The sequence below is a fragment of the Coregonus clupeaformis genome, unplaced genomic scaffold, assembly GCF_020615455.1.
Source record: "Coregonus clupeaformis isolate EN_2021a unplaced genomic scaffold, ASM2061545v1 scaf2261, whole genome shotgun sequence".
Classification (NCBI taxonomy): domain Eukaryota; kingdom Metazoa; phylum Chordata; class Actinopteri; order Salmoniformes; family Salmonidae; genus Coregonus; species Coregonus clupeaformis.
Window position 1 is genome coordinate 4,293 of NW_025535715.1, and position 23,631 is coordinate 27,923.

Below are 23,631 nucleotides of genomic sequence, written 5' to 3' on the forward strand. Positions count from 1 at the left end.
CCGTTCATTGGATCAGTGTTGAGTAAAGAAGATCAATGCTCCAGCAGACGTCCTCTCTGAAGACTAACGGTAGAATCCCTAACACACACACGCACCAACAGTAGGGAGTCCATAGATTAAACGAACGAGCACTCTTTCTGTACAGGAGACAAACACGACTGAAGAAACATTCTCAAACGTGTATAGAATAGTTTCTATAGACTGAAGAAAGCGAGATAGACACTAAACATTCTCAAACGTGTGTTGATGTAGTGTGTATACTTGGCTAACAGTCTGTACCCACGGTTGAGGGCATTAGCGTATATAAAAAAAGACAAAACACACATTTCAGCTTTTACAAAGCCGGTCTTTATAATCACTTAAAACTTGACATTTTCCATCCATAGAAAAAAAAAATGCTTTCTGTCATCCACTTGTTAAAACATTTCAAAAAAATAGTCAATAGAAAATCAATTTTAGGCATGACTTACAAAATATATACATAATATATACATATACATACACACACAGAGATATATACATACCCTACACAAACGTCGCTATTGCATATACATCTGTGTATTTATGTATTTGTATGTACATGATGTATATATTGCTTCACCCTTGAATGTATTTGATCAGACTAAACTAAAACATAAAAACAAACCCGTCTTTCTCCCTGTCCGCCTAAAACCCGCTGGCCACTATCTGGCCACGCTAGAAAGGACAAGAGTGCAAAGCCCCTTTCTTCTTTTTTACCACAACTACCAGTAATCAATTATCCTAACCTGAACTTTGACCCCCTCCTAACCTGAATCCTAAAATGAGAACAAGTAGCTGATTTACTTGTTCTCAGCAGTTCTCAACGTCACCGTTGTCCTTTCTGACGTGGCCCCCCCGGTGACTACACCATAAAACTCAAGAACAATAGCGATACACACTACACAGGACACAATAATAACAGAATAATTATGATCTAGGCTAGTTAGTCAACATCATCAGCAAATCTATGTTACAGTCAAGAGTAATGGGATGGACCGGCCGGTGACCTGCAGACGTAGCCATAGCATTAATAACAGTGTAAAGGGTGGGTTACTAGGTCGGGGAGTAGCTAAACGTTACAAGGCTGGTTTATATATATAAAGTGTGATCACTACTATCCATGCTCAGGCTGATAAGTACAGGTTAAACTAGTCATGCGTGATTGAATGGCTGACTGGCGAGTACGACAGGGTCAGGTGTAGGGTGTCTGAACTAGAGAGACTGAGGGTTGTGTTGTGTGCGTATGAGAGATGGGCAGGGAGGGTTTAGCCTGTATGTAATGTGATGATAGTGTGTGTACTGGGGCTACCGTTACAGTGGAGCAGTAGTGCATGCTGTGCAGCTCTGAATGTCACTACATCAGATAGTAATCATTTTTACTAACCCCCCCCATCTCTTTCTTTGTATATCCTGTTTTGTGTAGCAGTGGCAACCCCTTCTTTCTCTCCCTCGCTGCTGTATGACCCTCACCCCTTGGGCTTGCCTGTTATCCCCTTGTCTCCTCCCTCCCTCCATCTCAGTAACTGACCTTTCCCCTCTCTCTCTGTCTGACCTCTACCTCTTCTTTCAAGAAACAGTACTCGCTGCTAGCTACTCTTTCCTCTCCTTCCTTTCTCCCTCTGTCGTCCAGGCTCATGTCCTTCTCTCCCGCCCCTCTATCTTTCTAGCCAACCCTACCCCCCCCTCCCCCTCTTCTCCCTCCTTTCTACATGGCCTGTGTGTACGCACTACTACCCCACTGGCTGCTGTTATAGTCAGTGGTTGTGCTTCCATAGCTATTGTTGTTGTTGTATCCTTGGTTGCTATTAGCAACACTTCCTGCCCCTTGGCCATCGAAGGCAGCCGCTTCGTCAAAACTCTTCTCCTCCAATGGCTTGCCAATCCAGGCTCCATAACCATGGCTACCCAGGGCCTCGAAGAACTGCTGCTTGGCGACCTGGAAGGACACGGCGGCCATCTTGGCTTGGGCGTACGATGGGAGAGCCAGCAGATCCTGGCGCCCGCACTGTTGGCATAACGACCGGAATTGACGGAAGATGTTGGACTTGGAGACCCGCGACACGTCCAGTTTGGGGCTAGAAGGAAGACAAACAGGGTTTAGGAATAAACAGAAGCTATTACGCTGGGATTGAAACATTTTCAACATGTTTTTAATTTGAATGAAATGTCACTACTCGATATTGAGTATAAATCGTGATAGCTATTCTACTAAAAGGGGGCCCTGTGTGTCCAGGTTAACCACCTGGTGCTGCTATCTGGATGAGGGTTTAGATCCAGGTCTGAGGGTCTGGTTCTAGTTGTGGTGCGGGGTGCGTACCCGTCCAGTTTGCCCTTGGTCCCGTCCAGAACCTCCACAGTGATGTGGTCTGGGTGGCTCCAGTTCACGCTGGACTCCTTGGTCTTCCCTGTGTGACGCGTCGAGTCATACACACTCACCCTGCCCACCTGGAGGGAGAGGGGGATGGAGGGACAGAGGGGAGGGATGGAGGGACAGAGGGGAGGGACAGAGGGGGTAAAGGGAGAGGAAAAGAGGGTTTGTGTTCAATTACAAGCATTTTGCTACACCCGCAACAACAGCTGCTAAATATGTATGTAAATATGTGTATGTGACCAATAACATTTGATTTTGATTTGAATTAGACTAAATAAATCCTTTCAGATGAATCAACAATTCCAAATAGAGCGTAAAGCAATGTCTGCGTTAATGGCTATGCTGGAAGCTTGGAGCGGAACCACTGGCTGGTTGACTGTAGTGTGTGTGTTTACCTCGGGGGGGTTGATAGTATGTGTGTTTACCTCTGGGTGGTTGAGTGTGTTTCTGTTTTTTCCTGTGTGTGTGCGCGTTTGTGTGTACCTCTGGGTGGCTGAGTATGTTCCTGTGTTTTTCCTGTGTGTGCATTTGTGTTTACCTCTAGGTGGCTGAGTATGTTCCTGTGTTTTTCCTGTGTGTGTGCGTTTGTGTGTACCTCTGGGTGGTTGAGTGTGTTTCTGTGTGTGTGCGTTTGTGTTTACCTCTGGGTGGCTGAGTATGTTCCTGTGTTTTTCCTGTGTGTGTGCGTTTGTGTGTACCTCTGGGTGGTTGAGTGTGTTTCTGTGTGTGTGTGCGTTTACCTTTGGGTGGTTGAGTGTGTGCGCGTTTGTGTTTACCTTTGGGTGGTTGAGTGTGTTTCTGTGTGTGTGTGCGTTTGTGTTTACCTTTGGGTGGTTGAGTGTGTTTCTGTGTGTGTGCGATTGTGTTTACCTCTGGGTGGTTGAGTGTGTTTGTGTGTGTGCGTTTGTGTTTACCTTTGGGTGGTTGAGTGTGTGCGCGTTTGTGTTTACCTTTGGGTGGTTGAGTGTGTTTCTGTGTGTGTGTGCGTTTGTGTTTACCTTTGGGTGGTTGAGTGTGTTTCTGTGTGTGTGCGTTTGTGTTTACCTCTGGGTGGTTGAGTGTGTTTCTGTGTGTGTGCGTTTGTGTTTACCTTTGGGTGGTTGAGTGTGTGCGCGTTTGTGTTTACCTTTGGGTGGTTGAGTGTGTTTCTGTGTGTGTTTACCTTTGGGTGGTTGAGTGTGTTTCTGTGTGTGTGCGTTTGTGTTTACCTCTGGGTGGTTGAGTGTGTTTCTGTGTGTGTGCGTTTACCTTTGGGTGGTTGAGTGTGTTTCTGTGTGTGTTTACCTCTGGGTGGTTGAGTGTGTTTCTGTGTGTGTTTACCTCTGGGTGGTTGAGTGTGTTTCTGTGTGTGTTTACCTCTGGGTGGTTGAGTGTGTAGGGAGCAGGTAGACTCTTGGAGAAGGCTTCGCCGTCTCTGGCCAATCGGCAGCAGACAGCACGTGTCAGGTGGCCATGGCTGTACAAGTAGCCTGGAGGGACAAACATAAGAGACAAGGACGGGGAAAACAAAACAGGAGAGAGGAGGGGGGCGAGGAGGTGGGGAGAGAGAGAGAGAGGAGGGGGAGAGAGAGAGAGGAGGAGGGTGAGAGAGAGAGCAGGGGGAGAGAGAGAGAGCAGGGGGGAGAGAGAGAGCAGGGGGGAGAGAGAGAGAGCAGGGGGGGAGAGAGAGAGCAGGGGGGGAGAGAGAGAGCAGGGGGGAGAGAGAGAGCAGGGGGGGAGAGAGAGAGCAGGGGGGAGAGAGAGAGAGCAGGGGGGAGAGAGAGAGCAGGGGGGGAGAGAGAGAGCAGGGGGGAGAGAGAGAGAGCAGGGGGGAGAGAGAGAGAGCGGGGGAGAGAGAGAGAGCGGGGGGAGAGAGAGAGCAGGGGAGAGAGAGAGAGAGCAGGGGGAGAGAGAGAGCAGGGGGGAGAGAGAGAGAGCAGGGGGAGAGAGAGAGCAGGGGGGAGAGAGAGAGAAGGGGGGGGGAGAGAGAGCAGGGGGGGAGAGAGCGCAGGGGGAGAGAGAGAGCAGGGGGGAGAGAGAGAGCAGGGGGAGAGAGAGAGCAGGGGGGAGAGAGAGAGCAGGGGGGAGAGAGAGAGCAGGGGGGAGAGAGAGAGCAGGGGGGAGAGAGAGAGCAGGGGGGAGAGAGAGCAGGGGGGAGAGAGAGAGAGAGAGGAGGTGGGGAGAGAGAGAGGAGGTGGAGAGAGAGAGGAGGAGGAGAGTGTGTGTATTTGTGTGAGTCAGTGCATTTCCATGTTAACAAGGCTGTGGTGATCATTCACATCATAGTGTACTCTGACAAGGAGAGGTGAGTAACTTAGGGAGATGCAGTGGATGTCTGAGGGGTTAGCCAGGGACTGTCTGGGTGGATGGATAGTAAGCTGGCCAAGATTCCTACAGTATAAGGACGATGTAGTTTAGGATTCAGATCTATGGTCTACTTAAGAGTGGAGTTTGTTAAACATGACTGAAGCCAACGGTGACCCCCCTCTCCCTCTACTCCCACACTCAACCTATCCTCCCTCACTCTTTTCCAATCTATCCTCCCTCAAATGTTTACTGTCTCCTTCCTCCCTCCTTCCTCTATCTACTATCGTTCCTTCCTTCCTCCCCTCCCTCCAGTCTCCACTCCCTCCAGTCTCCACTCTCCCCTCCCTCCATTCTCCCCTCCCTCTTTACCCAGGGTGATTGAAGCCAGGTAGATAGGATGGAGAAAGTGGGAGAGCAGGGCTCCCTGCAGCCCCAGGACATTCCAGCGAAGGATCTTGTCGCTGCAGCTCATGGTCCTCAGACGCTCGCCGTGCTGGATGCCGTCCCAGGTGGGCACGATGGTCGATGACTCTACCGGGATGGTGCCTTCACCTACACGCAGGCACAAAGACAACCTTCCAGTTCAGCTTTTGACTCCAAAGATGAAGCCATGCACTATATGAGGATTAGGGTGTCATTTGAGAGTGCCAGTGGTCAAAGTGATGGTTGTACACTAGAACCAACCACACAGTCCATGCTCCAGATTGGAACATTAGAATCCATTGGGACATTTCTGTCCTGTCTACCAGGTGTGCATGTGGCAGCAGCAGCAAATGAGGTGTGAATGTTTAGTCATGCTCTGTTTCTGCAGGGAGGGGAGTTCAGAAACACGGTAGCTCTATGTGCTTGTCCTCAGTAACAGAGGGAAGCCCCATGGAACTGTCCTGCAGATGGCGTCTGGCTGTAACTCACCATTCTCCACCTTGGTGCGCAGCTTGCCCTGCTTGGCGTTCTCAAACAGGGGCTGGTGGCCTTGGCCGTCCCCTGCGTCCTCGCTGCACGACTTATCAAACAACGCCCCGTCTCCGCACGGAGCAGTACTGAGAGAGGGGGAGAGATAGAAAGAGAGAGGGGGAGATGGATATGTTGACAGGAGCACGTCGTTAACAGGAAGTATCTTCCAGGGTTTTTTCTGGATCAAAATGGTGCTTAGGTGGTGGGCGTGGCCAATGGTGCGGTCGCCAACCAAATATTTTAGAGGCCCTCCTGTTGGCCGGCGACAAAATTTGCTGTTTTAAAAGGATAATTTCCTGCAATTCTACACATTTCGCCATGGCTTATTTTATCTGAGGGACTAAGACAACAAAATCAATGGGGCCCCATGCCATGACAAAAATACTCCTGAATGCATCATTTTGTCTAGCTTTTATTTTCGGGGATTGTTAGTTCTCAAAGAGGACCTTATTTAAATATATACATGTCAATTATATTTTCTACATCTGGTTGTAGTCTTTTAGGTTTACACCGGGGGAGAAATTCCACCCCGAAAATCATTTTCTAAACATTTTATTTTACTGTTTGGACATAGGTGGCCCGAAAACCCTTAGGCGGCCCGCCCAATACTTTTCTATGCAGAAAAAACCCTGGCTTCTCAAACCCCCTAGAACAATGTGTGTGTGTGTGGGTTGGTGGCCCAGTTGAGTTCCAGGGCACAGAGGGAATGGGGAGAGAAACGAGGGAGGGAGAAACATATTCCGTAGGCCCACCTGATATAGAGGTGGAAGGTGGTGTCAGGTTTCACCCGGAGCTTGTTCTCCTCAGCTGGCTCAAATATACTGTCCTCTGATCCTTCACAGTGCTTCAGCAACTCAGCATACAGAAACCTGGAGGGAGGGGTAGGAGAGAGAGCAAGAGAGATAGATGGGGTGAGAGGAAAGGTAGAATCCATATTTATTTGAGTGATTCAGATAAGTGACAGAGTCCAGGATCCAACACAGATAAAGGGAGACTGCTGGAGAAACAGAGGATCTGGTAAGTGGCGTTAACACTCTACAACTAACAAGATGGACTCCACAGACACATTAACACACATCACAGTCTGTAATGACTTCACAGCTGACATATGACACCCTGTAGAGTGATACACACAGAGAGACACAGAGAAAGGGAGGTTTTAGAAAGGCAGGTAGAGTAGCTTTAAAGGAATCAAAACGAAGAGCAAAGGAGGAGGAAGAGGAAAAAGAGTGTGGTTATATAAAGGACAGAGAATGGAAGAAAATAAATGAGCAGCAGTAACTTCCTACCTGATAAATCCTCTCCTGGAGATGATTTCTGCGTGGCAGTCATTAACGGTGTCCCCTTTAAGACTCAGCTCCTCCCCTTTAACGCAACGATTTCCTGAGGAGAATTACAAACAAAAATACATTATTTGTATCTCAAAGGGTTAAGATAAAAATCATTCCAAATGGCTCTCTTTTCCCTCGCATACAAACACACACACGACAGGTACCTGTTCCCAGGCTGACCACGGTCCCCAGCCCTTCCCCCCTCTTCATGACGATGGTGGCGAGGATCTTCCTTCCCAGAAGACTGTGCTGTATGCGTGTGGTGAGGGCGTTGAAGCGCTGGTGACTCAACATTGCGATCTGGTCATGGATGGTCCCACCACTCAGTGGCAGCTAGAGAGACAGAAACAATAACAGGTAATGGATGGCCCACCAGTCACAAAAGTAGATTAAGGCAGAACTGTAGTATTAACAGTGTATTTATAGTATAGGTGGCACTCTTAAACTTTTTCAGCTCGAGACCCAATGAGAAACTGACCGTCCTCCCGTGACCCAAAATTATCCACCAGCAACCCAAATTAAGATGAAATAGTGTGTGATTCTAGGTGTATTCTCCTCACTCACAACCCACCTCTAACATGCCCAAGGCCCACTGTGGGTCCTGACCCATAGTTTTAAAAAGTAGTATAGTAATAGTGGTAAATTGACCTCTGCAGGGGTTAGTTCCCCGGTGCGGGCGGCCTTCTCAGCCTCTCCAATCAGGACCCTCAGAGCTGCGTCAGCTGCTTCCTGTTTCCCTTGCTTCTTATTGGACGCACAGACAGGAGGGAACCAGCGACCCCCTAGCTTAGCCTGGTAGGTAAACCTGAGAGAGAGGGGGTAGAGTTAAGCACTTATCAGAGTCCAAATCGCATCCATGTATGCACAGCTGCGTTTTAGAATATTAGACTGTTGGCTTTCATGTCTCAATGGACTATCACAGCTCTGGACTCTGAATTACACTTTAGAGTGTGTATGTTAGCATGTGTGTGTATGCAAATGTATGTGTACTGACTTGGGCTCGTGCGGTGGTCCTGACTGCCCGACCAGCCGTATCTCTGCAGCAAAGCCCCTGGCCCGGGCGTACTCCAGCAGGCCTGACACGGCGTTGTTGTTCAGGTGGCTGATGAGGTCACCAACCCCCGCCTCGTGGGCAGAACGCAGCTCCTCCTCTGTCAGAGGGGGCAGGGAGGGGCAAGCGGGCATGAAGCCCCCCTCATCACCAGACAGACACAGGGGGAACTGGGGCTGGAGGGAGGAGAGGACAGGTGGAGAGGGGGAAGGTGGGGCAATGGATGGAAGAAGGGTAGAAGCAGAAAGAGGGGATGAGAGCGAGGGAGGAGGAGGAAGAAAGAAAAGAGATGAGGCAGTGAAAAGATGGTAGGAGTAGAGGGAAGAGTGATCTTAGTGTTCGGATGATATTTTCTGAGAATCACTGCCTGGAGGCACAATGAGAAAAGTCCACATGACTGGGTCTTATGACATCCTAAATAGCTAGCTAGCTTGTCCCAGAGCCAATGTTTGTCAAGCCTAAATCCTAAGTTAAAGGGGTAGTGTTTTTTTAGGGAACCATCCATTTAGTTTTAAAATCTTTCAGTGCCACGTTCGGGTCCTTTACTCACCTTGTTGAGCTGCAGTCTCCCGTCGGCCATTAACTCCTTGACGGCCTCCTCTGCGGCCAGCTGCCTGGCAGCCTTCTTACTGGGGGCTGAGGCCTCAGCACACAGGCTTTCCCCTATTTTCACCCTGAACATGAACCTGAGGAGGAGGGAACAGAGATTAACATATACATCCTAAACATACATCAGTGAGAGTAGTAAGAGGACATCCCTCTCTAACCACATGGGGGCATCAAAGAACAGAGCTGTGAATCTGCTTCACAGAGACTACATCACTTAGGAGGAGGAAGAGGATGGAGGAGAGGGACAAAGATGGTCACACTTCCCAGTATCAGATTACTGCGGGACAGTACAGTAGGTGCCTAGGGGAAGGATATATGCAGAGAGAGAGACAGAGGTGCTGTTGTGTCCCCCAGTCAGCAGACTGCTGCAGTATGAAAGTCATCCAGGACACAAATAACTGCTCCCGAGGGAGGGGGAGAGAGAAAGAGAGGTGAGGGTGGGGGCAGGCCCACCTTTCCTAATGATGGATTTATGTATAGAAGAGGAGGAGAGAGGAACAGGGAGAGAAAGATGAGAAGCAGGGTTGGGCTCAATTCGAATTGAAGTCACTCAATTCAGGAAGTGATTTGAATTTAAAATTCAAAAATGGAAAAACGTGAAATAAATAGCTTCTCCTTTTCAGTTTACAGAGACATCATTGAAAACGGATGCTATTTTTTCAATTAATGAATTGGAATGTCAGTTTATTTCCTGAATTGACTGACTTCAATTCGAATCGACCCCATCCCTGATGAGAAGGATGTAGACAGATGGATACCGTGGGTCGTGAGGTGGGCCCTCCTGTCCAGTGTTGATGAACTCGATCGGGTTTCCAGTGCGCTGACTGTACTCCATCAGCATGGACACTGGGTTCTTACCCCCCGGCAGGGAACGGGACAGGGCCTGGGGCGGACCCTCCACTACCTCCTGACAGAGAGGGAGAGAGAGACAGACAGAGACAGCAAGGGAGGAAGAGAGAGGAGTTATAAAATTATTTTAAAAATTGATTGTGTGGCCTTTACACCACACAATCAACCACAACACAGAGCACATGTATTATCATTAACCTCCACACACAAGAACACACTTCAGACTTACAGGGATGTCAGATGTGGGGTCCATGGCCTGGTCCACCCCTGCAGTGAGCCCCTCCTCAGCCCCTCCCCCCTCTATCTCGCGAAGCAGAATCCTCAGGGTCGCTGAGGCGGCATCTTTCTTCGCCACCTTTTTATTAGATGCCTCAGCAACAGGAAACAACCTTCCGTCCAGCATGACCTGCATACGGAATCTGAGAGGGAGAAAAATACAAGGGAGTGAGAGGTAGAGAGAAAGAGCAGGGACAACAAAACATTGTATCTAGCTAGCTACTGTGCTCAGATATTGCTTCGTCACACATAAAAAAATAAATACAGAATTTGCTAAATCAATCATTTAGTTTCCCCTTACAGACATACCAGCAACGGCCAACCATGATTGATTGGGAACATTATGACATCACTGACCTGGGGTCATGTGAAGGCCCTGATTGGTCGAGGAGCAGGAACTCGCAATTGTGTCCCTGGTACTGGGCGAACTCCATCAGGCCGCTGACTGGGTTCTTGGCCCTCACCTCCTGGAGTTTGGCACGGAGGTTCTGAGGTGGGGGCGCTGCCAGGGAGACTGCCACTGTCCCCCCTCCGTCCCGGCTGATGGCGTTGAGGAATTCTGGGATATCGTCGGTCGCCCACTGCCCTCCGTTCGACTCGTCCTCCTGATAGAGGGATGAAGGATGGAGAGGAGGAATAGGAGGGAGGTGAGGAAAGAAAGAGGTGGTGGCAGAAGTTGGGGGGTCAGTGGGATCGGTTTCAGGCCTGGCATTCTCAGCTCGGAATCTACAGCGCTCTGTTCACCCATCAACGTTCCAACCAACATTATGTTACTAGGGTAACAGCCGCACTCCTCCTCCTCCCATTCCAACTCTCCGTAGGAGACGGGCTCCAAGTGAGGGAGGGGGGTCACCAGTGAATTCCCCACCCAAACTCCCTATCCCCCCACCACCCCCCCTCGCCGTGAGAGTGTCCACCTACCGCCTCATCGTTGGCCCCTAGACCCTCCAATCCGGGTGGCACCGCCTGGAATCCAGACCCCATTCCCTCGACCTTGGCAGGGGTGCTGCGCTCGGCCTTGAGGCTCCTCTCCATCCTCTCCCTGCGGTGGACAGACAGCTCCCAGGTGTGAGGGGTCACCTCTGCGTTGCGGCTCACATCGCCCTGCTTCTCCATGGCGTACAGGGTGGGGTTGACCTGCTTGGCACCCCTCAAGCCCAAGTTCTTGGAGATCACCAGGGCCGTGACCTCCCCTGCCTCCAGCAGATACTGCAGGATCAACTCCTTCTGGTTACTGCCGCAGTCCGCCATGTCTCTCTCGTCAAAGTCTAGGTCAAGCTCTTCGTTACTGCTGCTGTTGATACTGGGTTGTTGGGTTTGGGACTGGGAATGTTGCCGATATGACTCGGATGGTTCTGAGGAAGAGGAGTGCGAATCGGATTCTACGTAGTAATCTTCTTCTTTGTCGCCCTCAGGGGTCTGCGTTTCAGTTTGCTGGATCTCAGCCTCGATGACAACGTCCTCCTCCTTCACAGATAGGAAGAGAGAACAATCTTCTGAAGGCCCTTCCTGTGACACCTCCACAGAATGTTCCCTCTGTTGTGAACGTGGGTTTTCCGGATCAGAATCTCTACTTTCCGGTTCTTCCTGTGGTTCTATGTAGACAGTCCACTCTGGAGGACTTTCACCGTGTTTCGAAGCTTTCTTATCACGCTCGAGAGCGTAAAGGGCCTGGTTGATAAACTTTTTGGGCAGCCGCAGCGTTTTCGCCAAACACTTTGCTTGTAGTGTCTCGCCGGGGCTCAAATCTGCCAAGGCTTGCAAAACTTGCTCTCGGATGTCGGGTAGTTGAACTGTAGGGGCACTCTTGTTGTTTGAATTATTACTACTACCGACAGAAGCTTTGTCAAAGCTGTCGCCTCTGTCAACTCTTCCTCTGTAGGACCTCTCTCTGTCTAAGGATAAACTCTGAAAGCCTTCTGAGAAAGACAGCCCGTCAGCACAGTCTGCATGCAGGCTCCACTGTCTGTTGAAGCCTTGCTTTTGGGTCAAAGTCTGCTTCTGGTTCCAGAATCTAGGGCTGGTTGGTCCTCTAGGGGGTCCCTGACTGGGTGGGTACCCGAAGTCCCTACCGTTCCCTCTGCCTCGCTCGCTGCTGTATCCCCCTCTCCCCCTGGAGCTGTTTTGGGAGTATATGCTGTACCCTGCCTGGGACTGGTTCGATCCGTTATAGAGTCCGTTCGGTCCCCCTCGACCCAAGCTCTGTGCCCCTCTGGGGCTCACCCTAAACTGGGGCGCCTCAGTGTTCTGTCCCCTCAGGAAGTGGACCTGCTGCTGCCTGAAGGAGTTAGGACCACTGGGACAAGAGCTCTGCTGACTCAGGGCTGGGTTGTGGCCGGGTGGGGGAGGGGCGGAGGGGTAGAGCGGCTGAGAGTGGGCACTGGGTGGTACTAGAGGGGGGACTGGGCCTATGTATGAATGGACGTTTGGGTGTGGGGCCTGTTGCGGGGGGGCTCTGGGGTGAAATCCCAGGGGTCCAGCTCTGTAGTATTGTTGCTTAGCCTGCAGTTGGGGGAGAGGGGGTCGGTGGTAATGCTCTATGGGGGGCCCTCCTCGTCCTCTGCTCATAGCGCAGGGGGCAGGTTGAGGGGGGACCAGGGCCGCCTGTTATGCAGCAGATAGGAGGATGTGTCTCTGTGTTGGATACTGATGCAGCAACTGTCTGGCAGAACGGCCGGGTGGGCGATGATCGCAAAGTGGCAGTCAGCACCTGAGAGAGAGAACGAGATGGGTATGAGCGAAAGCAAAAGTGACTGAGTGGGTGGGAAAAAGAGACATGAAATAAAAAATTAAAAGCCAAATATAAAAGCAATGTGAAGAAGAAACTAGGGACATAAGATTGGTCAGAATCTAGTGGAAAATGGTGATGGAAATGGCAAAAGGGCGGAAGAAAACACAGGAAGTGTAGATCAAGGGTTTACGACAAATAATTTTTACACTACACAGTCCCACTGTACCCCATCCTGTCTCCAATACAGCCCCAGTGTAACATGCTGTTGGATCCAACTTGGCCCGAAACTAGATCCCCGTATAAAAAGGCTAGACATTTATAATTAATGGCTGTTGTGGCTTAACCGTTTTATTTCTGGTTTAACGGATGATTTGCAGCTCCACATAGGAAGGAAAAGTGAGACAGTAAGACAGAAGAAAGAAAAGATTCAAGGAGGTCAGTGAAGGACAGGAGTTGCTCCACTGTAACTGTTGACAGACTAGGCTAAACAACCGCACAGTAGATAAATAATAGATGTTGAACTTGATAAAAGGTTGGGTGTCCTGCTGCCATAGAACATACATTGGACAGGAAAAGGCACAGCGCTCGCTCGCCATTAAAAATACGTAGTTTTATTAGACAAGTTTAAAAGATTTAAGTTTCTGCGTTCTTCAGAATAATCACAATGGGAATTGACAAGTTCATATAGGGCAGGGATGCCCAAACCGGTTCCTGGTTTTCGCTCCATCCCCAGGTGTTACTAACCTGATTAATCTTATCAACCTGCTAATTATTAGAATCAGGTGTGCTAGATTAGGGTTGGAGCAAAAACCTACAGGACAGTAGCTCTCCAGGAACAGGGTTGGGCAGTCCTGATACAGGGCATGGGGAAGATAATTAGGGAGAAAACTCTTCAGCTGGTGGTGCTAATGAGAGTCCAATGATGTCTACACATTTTTAGGTTGCACCTCTACTCACGTTGGTTGAGCACGTTCTACTTCTTGCCATAGAACATATAGGGATATTTTCAAAGACCTTTTCATATTATGGGCAACTTCTAGTACAGCAAACCTGACATTCAATTCAGGTCAAACAACATTAATACACTGAATATTTTCTCTGCTAAAATATTTCATATGCACTACTAATTTCATGCCAATTACATCTAAATCTGAAGGGCATGGAAAATGACATTGAAGGGGGAAAAAAGTCATTTTAATGAAAATCCCATACCACAAAGCTTCTTCCCTGCACTCAATGATATCTGTCACTGACAACAGGAAGACACTCAACCATGCTCCTCAGATTTCAGCCCTGCCAGGCATGGTGCTAGACAACATAGACTTGTCTGTCACGCTGCTCCCGACACGATAGCTACGAATGCCACCATATTAATAATATATATATATATATATATATATATCGCTCCCGTTCGACTTTAACGTCAATGTTAACGGACAGCAGCAGCACTGGGTCCGGTGCCCCCAGGGTCAAAGCGGGATCTGGCTGACTCATGCTGACCCTAATGCAAGCGGGCACCTGTTGGCCCAAATAACAACCCAGCATGGGTCAAATTCAGTTCCCTCTGCTGCCTCCATGGGCAATATGAATATCCAGAGCGGCGCATTAAATATTAGGACGTATTTGGGCCATGGACCGGACAGACATTGTCTGGCCGTGTTTTCGGTTTGTTCCCGTTCCTAAAACACGCCGCGGTGTGGATTATTGATGAGTCACTTGTATTTGAATGTCATACTTTGAGTATACACCCTGGTCAAAGTGTTTTTATAAAAAGTTAATGCTTTGTGGGTTGCATAAATGACTCGATGACAGTAGAAAGACTAATTCAATGAACGTACCTTAAAGTTCGCGGGATAAAATACAGATGTACTACCTCACCACCTGGCCTGAAGGCAGCAGAAAGGCGAGTAGGTTTCAGCCACTTTTTAACAGCAGAGAGATGTAGAAGTCTGCGCGCGTACCGCCGGGGCCAGAAGGTGACTACACTTCAAACAGTCTAGATAAACAGTTACGTTCTATCAAAATACAACGAAAATAATTAAACTACGTGGCTATATTTCTCAAAAATCAATGTATTTTACCCACCCAACAAACAACGCTTTTTATTTTATTTTTTTTTACATACCGCACGAGCGCTTCTCAATTTCAAAGGGAAATCTAGTACCCCTACCATTCAAGATACTTATACCAGACGTTACAATGTGAAATGATGGATAGGCCTATTAGAAACACATAGAAAAGTCTGCCTTAATAGTTTCTTAACATGAGAAACAGCACGAAAAAGCAAAATAGTTTCGTTTTCCTTTCTCTAGAAACGCTCTGTAGCTCTGGGCGAGTCACGTGATGCAATGGTGTCAATCATAGGTTTCACTACCTAGAGTATGAATGTAGCCAAAACTGGTGCAAGCTCAAGGTACCAAGGCTACATGTTTGAATACTTGAATGTACTTTTCTCACAACCCGATGTGTATAATATGACGTCAAATAATTAAAAAGAATCGGTCCTTGTCATGTAATAATAATAATATTCCATTTAGCAGACGCTTTTATCCAAAGCGACTTACTGTCATGCGTGCATACATTTTTGTGTATGGGTGGTCCCGGGGATTGAACCCACTACCTTGGCGTTACAAGCGCCGTGCTCTACCAGCTGAGCTACAGAGGACCACATGTGAAAGCAAATGTGCTGTAGTGTTATGTCAAACATCATTTTAGTCATTTAGCAGACGCTCTTATCCAGAGCGACTTACAGTTAGTGAGTGCATACATTATTTATTTTTTCATACTGGCCCTCCGTGGGAATTGAACCCACAACCCTGGCGTTGCAAACGCCATGCTCTACCAACTGAGCTACATCCCTGCCGGCCATTCCCTACCCTGGACGACGCAGGGCCAATTATGCGCCGCCCCAAACAGGATGTATTTTTTGTTAGAGGATCCAGTATATTGATTGAAATGCAAAGCGAATCGTTTTTATATTCGATTATTTGAGAAAATATCAATCTGGACAAGAACGCCTTCAGAAATTATGCCTATATATGCATAGCCTAACTCAAACATTCACCCCCCCTAAAAAAAGACTAACACGTGATAACTCAAAATCGCCTCTTAGTTGTCACGTCTCACAGCTGTTGTTGAGTGAAACTATTGTTGGCCACTATACCCGAATCTTGGTGCTTTCAAGAAACGAGGTCAAATCATGACGTCAGTGATCTTGAGGTCGGAGCTCTAGAAAGATGCCCGTATTTCCGACTTGGATGACGTTCAAAACTATTTCCCCCAGTCTGAACTAGTTTTTTTTCTCGGAGTTCCCAGTTATCTTGAACGCACTGAAGTAGGAGATTTCCGAGTTCACAGTTGTTTTGAACGCAGCATCAAACCCAATTCCATCACGCAGGGATACGCATGCATACATACAATGGAAAATCTAACTGCCACGCGAGAGAGCATTTCTGTTAATAATCTCTGGAGCGGTTCAAAATGTTTCTAAAACCTAACTAATAAATCACTGCTGCCAACAGTTTGAGTGTGGAATTAAAGACGCCACTGAATAACCTTCCCATATTTATTTTCTCTATGGGATGGTTCTGATGCACACCATTTTCAATGCCCCCCTCCCCCAGTCAAAGTGAACCCTGCACAATGCATAGGCTGCACAACTACTTAGCTAGGAGGATCAACTATCAGTGTGCAATTTCATCCCTCCTGCGACCCCCTACGCTGCCTGTTGCTGGATGGACACAGCAGTTTTTCAGTAAATCCCTCTTAAATCCTCAATTCCCTCCTCACTGTCGCTCTCACGCAGACGTTTATCCCCTGACTGAGGTCCTTCATGAATATAACCTGAAATTAGTATTTGATTTATCTCAGCAACCCGCCGCAGAGATCAACTCAACTGCCATCATTGAATGGATGGTTGTCATTTGGACTGTACACGCATGTTCCGAACAAGATATTGCGCAGATGGCGGCTCGAGGCGGGTTCACTAGCTAGGTAACGTAGAACCGCGGTTGTGCAGAGAAGATAACATGCACAACTGTCGATATGTTCCATAAACACTTACCCAATAAACTCCCAAGGGTAAACAGCTATGCAACGCGACGTCAAATGCAGTGAAAATAATGATAAATATGCATAGCGCGGACTGACTAGCTAGCTATATAGCTTGCTAGCTAACGTTAGCATTGATTGAGCATCACTGCGGCACGAGCGTGCAAACAACCATAGCCGCATTTGAAAGCTATGCAGTCAGCGCGAAACCAAATATAGGTCTCAATTGAACCACCGCGAAAAGTAAAAACAGAGTTCAAAATGTAATTAATTTACCTGGGTTTGCGATTGAAGCTTTGTATCAGTCCGAGTTCCTGCTTGCTAGCGACAGTGTCGACAAAGAAACAACGGGGTTAGGGGGGCGCATAATGACATCACTAGTTTGCGACAGTTTACCTGACGCATTTGGAGTGACGCGGTCCATTTTACTGCAGACTGCAGTCCCCCCAAAAAAGAACATCAGACAAGGTGGAATACCTTTGCTGCGGCAGGTTGATTGGAGACATTTAGGCAGGTGAATAGGACATGTGGAATAGAAGTACCTCCAAGCCACTGCTATTGCATTCCCCTGTTTAGGATTGGGACTGGATTAATCAGATCTCAAATAAATAATCAATGAACTGTAATAAATGTATGCTACAAAACCTTCCACAAATCCATTTGCTACAAACCCGGCCTAGCTGGCATGAACCATGCAAAGAGCTAGTACATCTTATAGGGATTTACTTCCTATAAGAAACCTTGAGAGGAACCAGACTCAAGACCCAGAGCATGGCTCGCTGGATAGAGGTGAGAGACGGTGGTAGTAAAAAAAGGCCCCATATACAACAGGGAGAATCCAACAAAATACAAACATGAGACCTGTAATTTGTAATGAACACTTTAGTGAACAATTTACAGCATGATACACAGAGGCAGTGGGAGCAGATCCACATACCAGGTTACAGCAGCACAGCCTTCTGCAGTGCCTGGACGCTCACCAACTCATAGAGCTATAGGCTGCTATACAATCCACCAACCAATGGATCAGACTGGATCCATGTTCAAACTGTTTCTTGCAAATTGCACTTATTACATCCCCCAGTAGGTGTCAGCACCACTCTATTTAGAATCAGAATCACCTTTATTCGCCAAGTACATTTACACATACCCGGAATTTGCCTTAGTGAGAAGGTGCTGCCAGCAATAGACAATACACAAACAGAATACAGACAAAAGTCCACATAGACGTCATACAAAAAACACAAACTCGTAAGTCGCTCTGAATAAGAGCATCTGCTAAATGACTAAATGTAAAATGTAAATGTAAAAACAGTAAAAATATAATTGGGTCCTCTGTCCTGCTCAAAGTCACAGCGAATCAAACTGAAAGAAGTCACTGTAATGTCCAGTAGGCTACAGTCAGTGCATCATATTATCATACGTCTTTCAGTCAAGTATACAAACAAATGCCCATTTTCAAACAAACCCAAACTCTACCCCTAGGCACATGCCTACGTTTTGGTATTGTTTTTTGATACTGGTTGAGTTATGCATTCAATAACTGAGTCTGTTGCAGGTGTGTTGGAGTGTATAATGAGATTCCAAAGTAGAAGCTATGGTACAGTATACTGCTTACTTTCAAAGTGTCACTTCTTTACAGTAATTATACGTTTTAATGCGTGGCTGTGCCAACCTTCATCAGAGCAGTGTTCAATACTGCTGTCTCAGTTTTTTGCCCCTCTCTCTTTCCCAACCGTCCTTCACTAACTATTTTCTATATGTTACTTTTTAATCCCCCTCTCCCTAGCCACACTTCATTGCTCCCCCTCTCACTGGAGACTGAAGAAGAGGAGAAATAGGGGAGGGGGAGGAAGAGAGAAGAGGAGAGGAGAAATAGGGGAGGGGGAGGGAGAGAGAAGAGGAGAAATAGGGGAGGGGGAGGGAGAGAGAAGAAGAGAGGAGAAATAGGGGAGGGGGAGGGAGAGAGAAGAGGAGAGGAGAAATAGGGGAGGGGGAGGGAGAGAGCGTGGGATAGAGACAGAGAAAGTGAGAAGAGGGGAAAGACAGGGAGAAAGGTGGGTGTAAAGAGAGAGAGAGATGAGTAGTGTATTGGGAATGGGAAATTGTGCTGAGACTAAGATTTTTCACCTAAAATGTGTGCCAAACAAAAAAACATTTATTTCAAAGTTGAACGAACTCTATGCATAAGGACTACTTTTAACAATTTACACTGAACATTTTACAAAAACACATTTATTGGAAGAACTGTGCAGATGCAAAGTTTGGTAACAGAATTGAGGTAAATCTAGTTTTTTATGTGACCACGTTTTCCAAAAACTCTGTTAATTATCTGCTCCGATTTAAGATTCAAAGACGTCTGCAGAAAGAATGGGGTATCAGCTATGACATGGCACCTTGAGTTTGAAAAAATCTATTTTGGTTATTGAACAACAGTAAGTGAAGTGGATTTACACACAGTAACATAATTGCGGTAACAGAATTGCGGTAACAGAATTGCGGTAACGGAATGTCACGCACGTTGACTGATGACTCGTGGAACCAAGGCGCAGCGTGATAAGCGTACATCTTTATTGATACACAACACACGAACAAAACGAAACGATACGTGAAGTCCTGAGGTTACACACACCAAACCTTTACGGATCAAGATCCCACAAACAAACTGGTGCCAACAGGCTGCCTAAGTATGGTCCCCAATCAGAGACAACGAGCTACAGCTGCCTCTGATTGGGAACCACCCTGGCCAACATAGATCTAAACGATCTAGAACAAAAAACATAGAAAACTAAACATAGAAAAATCCACACCCTGGCTCAACATTTAAGAGTCCCCAGAGCCAGGGCGTGACAGTACCCCCCCCCCCCAAAGGCGTGGACTGCGACCGCGCCACACAAACACAAGAGGGTAGGGGCCGGGTGGGCATTCCGCCTCGGAGGGGAGCCCAGGGGGCCTGTCAGTCGTGTTTTTCTCTAGCTGGAGGTAAGCAGGAGGTAAGCTTCTCATATGGTGTTGAGTAAAGCTTAACCATGTATTAGATCGTAGGTAGGTAGTTAGCTGTAGTTAGGTATTGTATTTATTATAGGTTAGTATTGTTGTTATTGTAGGTTTCCGTAGGTAATTGTAGGTTAGTATTGAAGCACGAGGCTAGCTAGCTAGCGGGTAGCTACTGGTATCGATTAGCAACGCTGGAGAGCTGTTTCCAATGTTAATGTAGTCCTAGCCAACGTTTAATTTTTGCTGCGTTATGCGTTATGAAAGGAACTAGACACGGACTTGAATTATCTGTTTAGTGTGCTAACACACTCTTGGCAGTTTGTTGTAACCAAGTATTGATGCTAAATTGTGTGTTAATGGATGCTAGCTTGCAAGGTAGCTACGGCGTCATAGCTAGGCATCGTGGGTTGTTGTGGGTAGTTACTGTGTCTTGGCAGTGCCGGCTGTAGCACGAAGCGAGCTACCTAGCCGTTTTTTCGAACAGAGTCAGAGTCAACACAATAGCCATTGTGTGCCGGGTGTAGCACGAAGCTAGCTAGCTAGCCGTTCTTCAAACAAAGTCAACACAGTGGCCATTGCTAGCTACCCAACACGACCAGCTAACTGTACGGTAGTAGCTAAATACAATATACTTGTCCTAGCTAGCCAACGTCTAATCATTGCTGCGTCATGAAAGGAACTTGACACAGACACAAATGATCTGTTTAGTGTGTTATCACACTATTGGTGGTTTGTTGTGACCAAGTGTTGGTGCTATACGGTGTGTTATTGTTATTGGATGCTAGCTTGCTAGTTAGCTATGGTGTCATAGTTGAATAAAGTGGGTTGAGTCTATTCCTTTAAACATTGAACCGCTGTGGTTCACAACAATTCTGATTTCTAAAGGTGGAAGTTGGGAGAGTTTTTGTTCGGGTGGTTCAGTGAAACAATTTTAGTTTCTGAGGTAGAAGTTTTTGGTGAGGGAGGCCCTGCTCTCTCTGCTCCCAGATGCTTAGCTCATTTCATTCCGATCTCCTCTGCATTTTTGTAGCCATTTGCTACAGCCTGTCAACTATGCCTCTGCCTATCCCTGTTCTCTCCTCTCTGCACAGGCTACACAAACGCACCACACCGCGTGGCTGCTGCCTCTCTAACCTGGTGGTCCCTGCACGCACCACCCACGTGGAGTTCCAGGTCGCAGGCAGCCTCTGGAACTGCCGTTCTGCTGCCAACAAAGCTGACTTCATCCCAGCCTATGCCAACCTCCAGTCCCTCGACTTCCTGGCGCTGACGGAAACATGGATCACCACTGAAAACACTGCTACTCCTACTGCTCTCTCCTCGTCTGACCATGTGTTCTCGCATACCCCGAGAGCATCTGGTCAGAGGGGTGGTGGTACAGGAATCCTCATCTCTCCCAAGTGGACATTCTCAATTTTTCCCCTAACCCATCTGTCTATCTCCTCATTTGAATTCCATGCTGTCACAGTCACTAGCCCATTTAAGCTTAATATCCTTGTCATCTATCGCCCTCCAGGTTCCCTTGGAGAGTTCATCAATGAGCTTGACGCCTTGATAAGTTCCTTCCCTGAGGATGGCTCACCCCTCACAGTTTTGGGGGATTTCAACCTCCCTATGTCCACATTTGACTCATTTCTCTCTGCCTCCTTCTTTCCACTCCTCTCCTCTTTTGACCTCACCCTCTCACCGTCCCCCTACTCACAAGGCAGGCAATACGCTTGACCTCATCTTCACTAGATGCTGCTCCTCTACTAATCTCACTGCAACTCCCCTCCATGTCTCCGACCACTACTTTGTTTCCTTTTCTCTCTCGCTCTCCTCCCACACTACTCACTCTGCCCCTACACAGATGGTAATGCGCCGCCGCAACCTTCGCTCTCTCTCTCCCACTACTCTCTCCTCTTCCATCCTATCATCTCTTCCCTCTGCTCAATCCTTCTCCCTCCAATCTCCTGATTCTGCCTCCTCAACCCTCCTCTCCTCCCTTTCTGCATCCTTTGACTCTCTGTGTCCCCTATCCTCCCGGCCGGCTCGGTCCTCCCCTCCAGCTCCGTGGCTTGATGACTCATTGCGAGCTCACAGAACAGAGCTCCGGGCAGCGGAGCGGAAATGGAAGAAAACTAAACTCCCTGCCGACCTGGCATCTTTTCACTCCCTCCTCTCTACATTTTCTTCATCTGTTTCTGCTGCTAAGGCCACCTTCTACCACTCTAAATTCCAAGCATCTGCCTCTAACCCTAGGAAGCTCTTTGCCACATTTTCCTCCCTCCTGAATCCTCCCCCCTCCTCTCTCTCTGTGGATGACTTCGTCAACCACTTTGAAAAAGAAGGTTGACGACATCCGATCCTCGTTTGTTAAGTCTAATGACACTGCTGGTCCTGCTCACACTGCCCTACCCTATGCTTTGACTTCTTTCTCCCCTCTCTCTCCAGATAAAATCCTGCGACTTGTGACTGCAGGCCGCCCAACAACCTGCCCGCTTGACCCCATCCCCTCCTCCCTTCTCCAGACCATCTCCGGTGACCTTCTCCCCTACCTCACCTCGCTGATCAACTCATCCTTGACCGCTGGCCATGTCCCTTCCGTCTTCAAGAGAGCGAGAGTTGCTCCCCTTCTCAAAAAACCAACACTCGACCCCACTGATGTCAACAACTACAGACCAGTATCCCTTCTTTCTTTTCTTTCCAAAACTATTGAGCGTGCCGTCTTTAGCCAACTCTCTTGCTATCTCTCTCAGAATTACCTTCTTGATCCAAACCAATCAGGTTTCAGGACTGGTCATTCAACTGAGACTGCTCTTCTCTGTGTCACGGAGACTCTCCGCACTGCTAAAGCTAACTCTCTCTCCTCTGCTCTTGTCCTTCTAGACCTGTCTGCTGCCTTTGATACTGTGAACCATCAGATCCTCCTCTCCACCCTCTCCGAGCTGGGCATCTCCGGCGCGGCTCACTCCTGGATTGCGTCCTACCTGACCGGTCGCTCCTACCAAGTGGCGTGGCGAGAAGCTGTCTCCGCACCACGTGCTCTCACCACTGGTGTCCCCCAGGGCTCAGTTCTAGGCCCTCTCCTTTTCTCCCTATACACCAAGTCACTTGGCTCTGTCATATCCTCACATGGCCTTTCATATCATTGCTACGCTGACGATACACAACTAATCTTCTCCTTTCCCCCCTTCTGATAACCAGGTGGCGAATCGCATCTCTGCATGTCTGGCAGACATATCAGTATGGATGACGGATCACCACCTCAAGCTGAACCCTGGCAAGACGGAGCTGCTCTTCCTCCCGGGGAAGGACTGCCCGTTCCATGATCTCGCCATCACGGTTGACAACTCCGCTGTGTCCTCCTCCCAGAGTGCGAAGAGCCTAGGCGTGACCCTGGACAACACCCTGTCGTTCTCCGCCAACATCAAGGCGGTGACCCGCTCCTGCAGGTTCATGCTCTACAACATTCGGAGAGTACGACCCTGCCTTACACAGGAAGCGGCACAGGTCCTAATCCAGGCACTTGTCATCTCCCCGTCTGGACTACTGCAACTCGCTGTTGGCTGGCCTCCCTGCCTGTGCCATTAAACCCCTACAACTCATCCAGAATGCCGCAGCCCGTCTGGTGTTCAACCTTCCCAAGTTCTCTCACGTCACCCCCCTCCTCCGCACACTCCACTGGCTTCCAGTTGAAGCTCGCATCCGCTACAAGACCATGGTGCTTGCCTATGGAGCAGTGAGGGGAACGGCACCTCTGTACCTTCAGGCTCTGATCAGTCCCTACACCCAAACGAGGGCATTGCGTTCATCCACCTCTGGCCTGCTGGCTCCCTTCCTCTGCGGAAGCATAGCTCCCGCTCAGCCCAGTCAAAACTGTTCGCTGCTCTGGCACCCCAATGGTGGAACAAGCTCCCTCACGACGCCAGGACAGCGGAGTCACTCACCACCTTCCGGAGACATTTGAAACCCCACCTCTTTAAGGAATACCTGGGATAGGATAAAGTAATCCTTCTAACCCCCCAAATTGTAAAGTGGTTATCCCACTGGCTATAGGGTGAACGCACCAATTTGTGAGTCGCTCTGGATAAGAGCGTCTGCTAAATGACTAAAATGTAAAATG

The 23,631-nt window shown here is 48.3% G+C and overlaps 1 protein-coding gene across 4 annotated transcripts; it reads right to left on the reverse strand.

Annotated features, from left to right (window-relative positions):
• Positions 1 to 325: 325 nt before the first annotated feature.
• On the reverse strand, positions 326 to 16,888 carry adar (adenosine deaminase RNA specific). 4 transcript variants are annotated; one of them, XM_041852238.2, is made up of 16 exons: positions 16,806 to 16,888; positions 10,670 to 12,458; positions 10,106 to 10,353; positions 9,702 to 9,891; positions 9,382 to 9,530; positions 8,565 to 8,700; positions 7,958 to 8,190; positions 7,612 to 7,768; positions 7,128 to 7,296; positions 6,922 to 7,015; positions 6,385 to 6,501; positions 5,591 to 5,718; positions 5,048 to 5,230; positions 3,749 to 3,861; positions 2,339 to 2,466; positions 326 to 2,096 (listed from the first exon to the last, which is right to left on the reverse strand). In XM_041852238.2, exons 2-16 carry the CDS (start codon positions 12,314 to 12,316, stop codon positions 1,727 to 1,729), a joined length of 4,062 nt encoding a protein of 1,353 aa, XP_041708172.2. In that variant the 5' UTR covers positions 12,317 to 12,458; positions 16,806 to 16,888; the 3' UTR covers positions 326 to 1,726. The 4 variants fall into 4 exon arrangements, with proteins under 4 accessions (XP_041708172.2, XP_045075251.1, XP_045075252.1 ...); XM_045219316.1 differs by having other exon boundaries at positions 2,264 to 2,466; XM_045219317.1 differs by lacking the exon at positions 16,806 to 16,888 and adding an exon at positions 14,318 to 14,512 and having other exon boundaries at positions 2,264 to 2,466.
• Between the last annotated feature and the right edge of the window lie 6,743 nt (positions 16,889 to 23,631).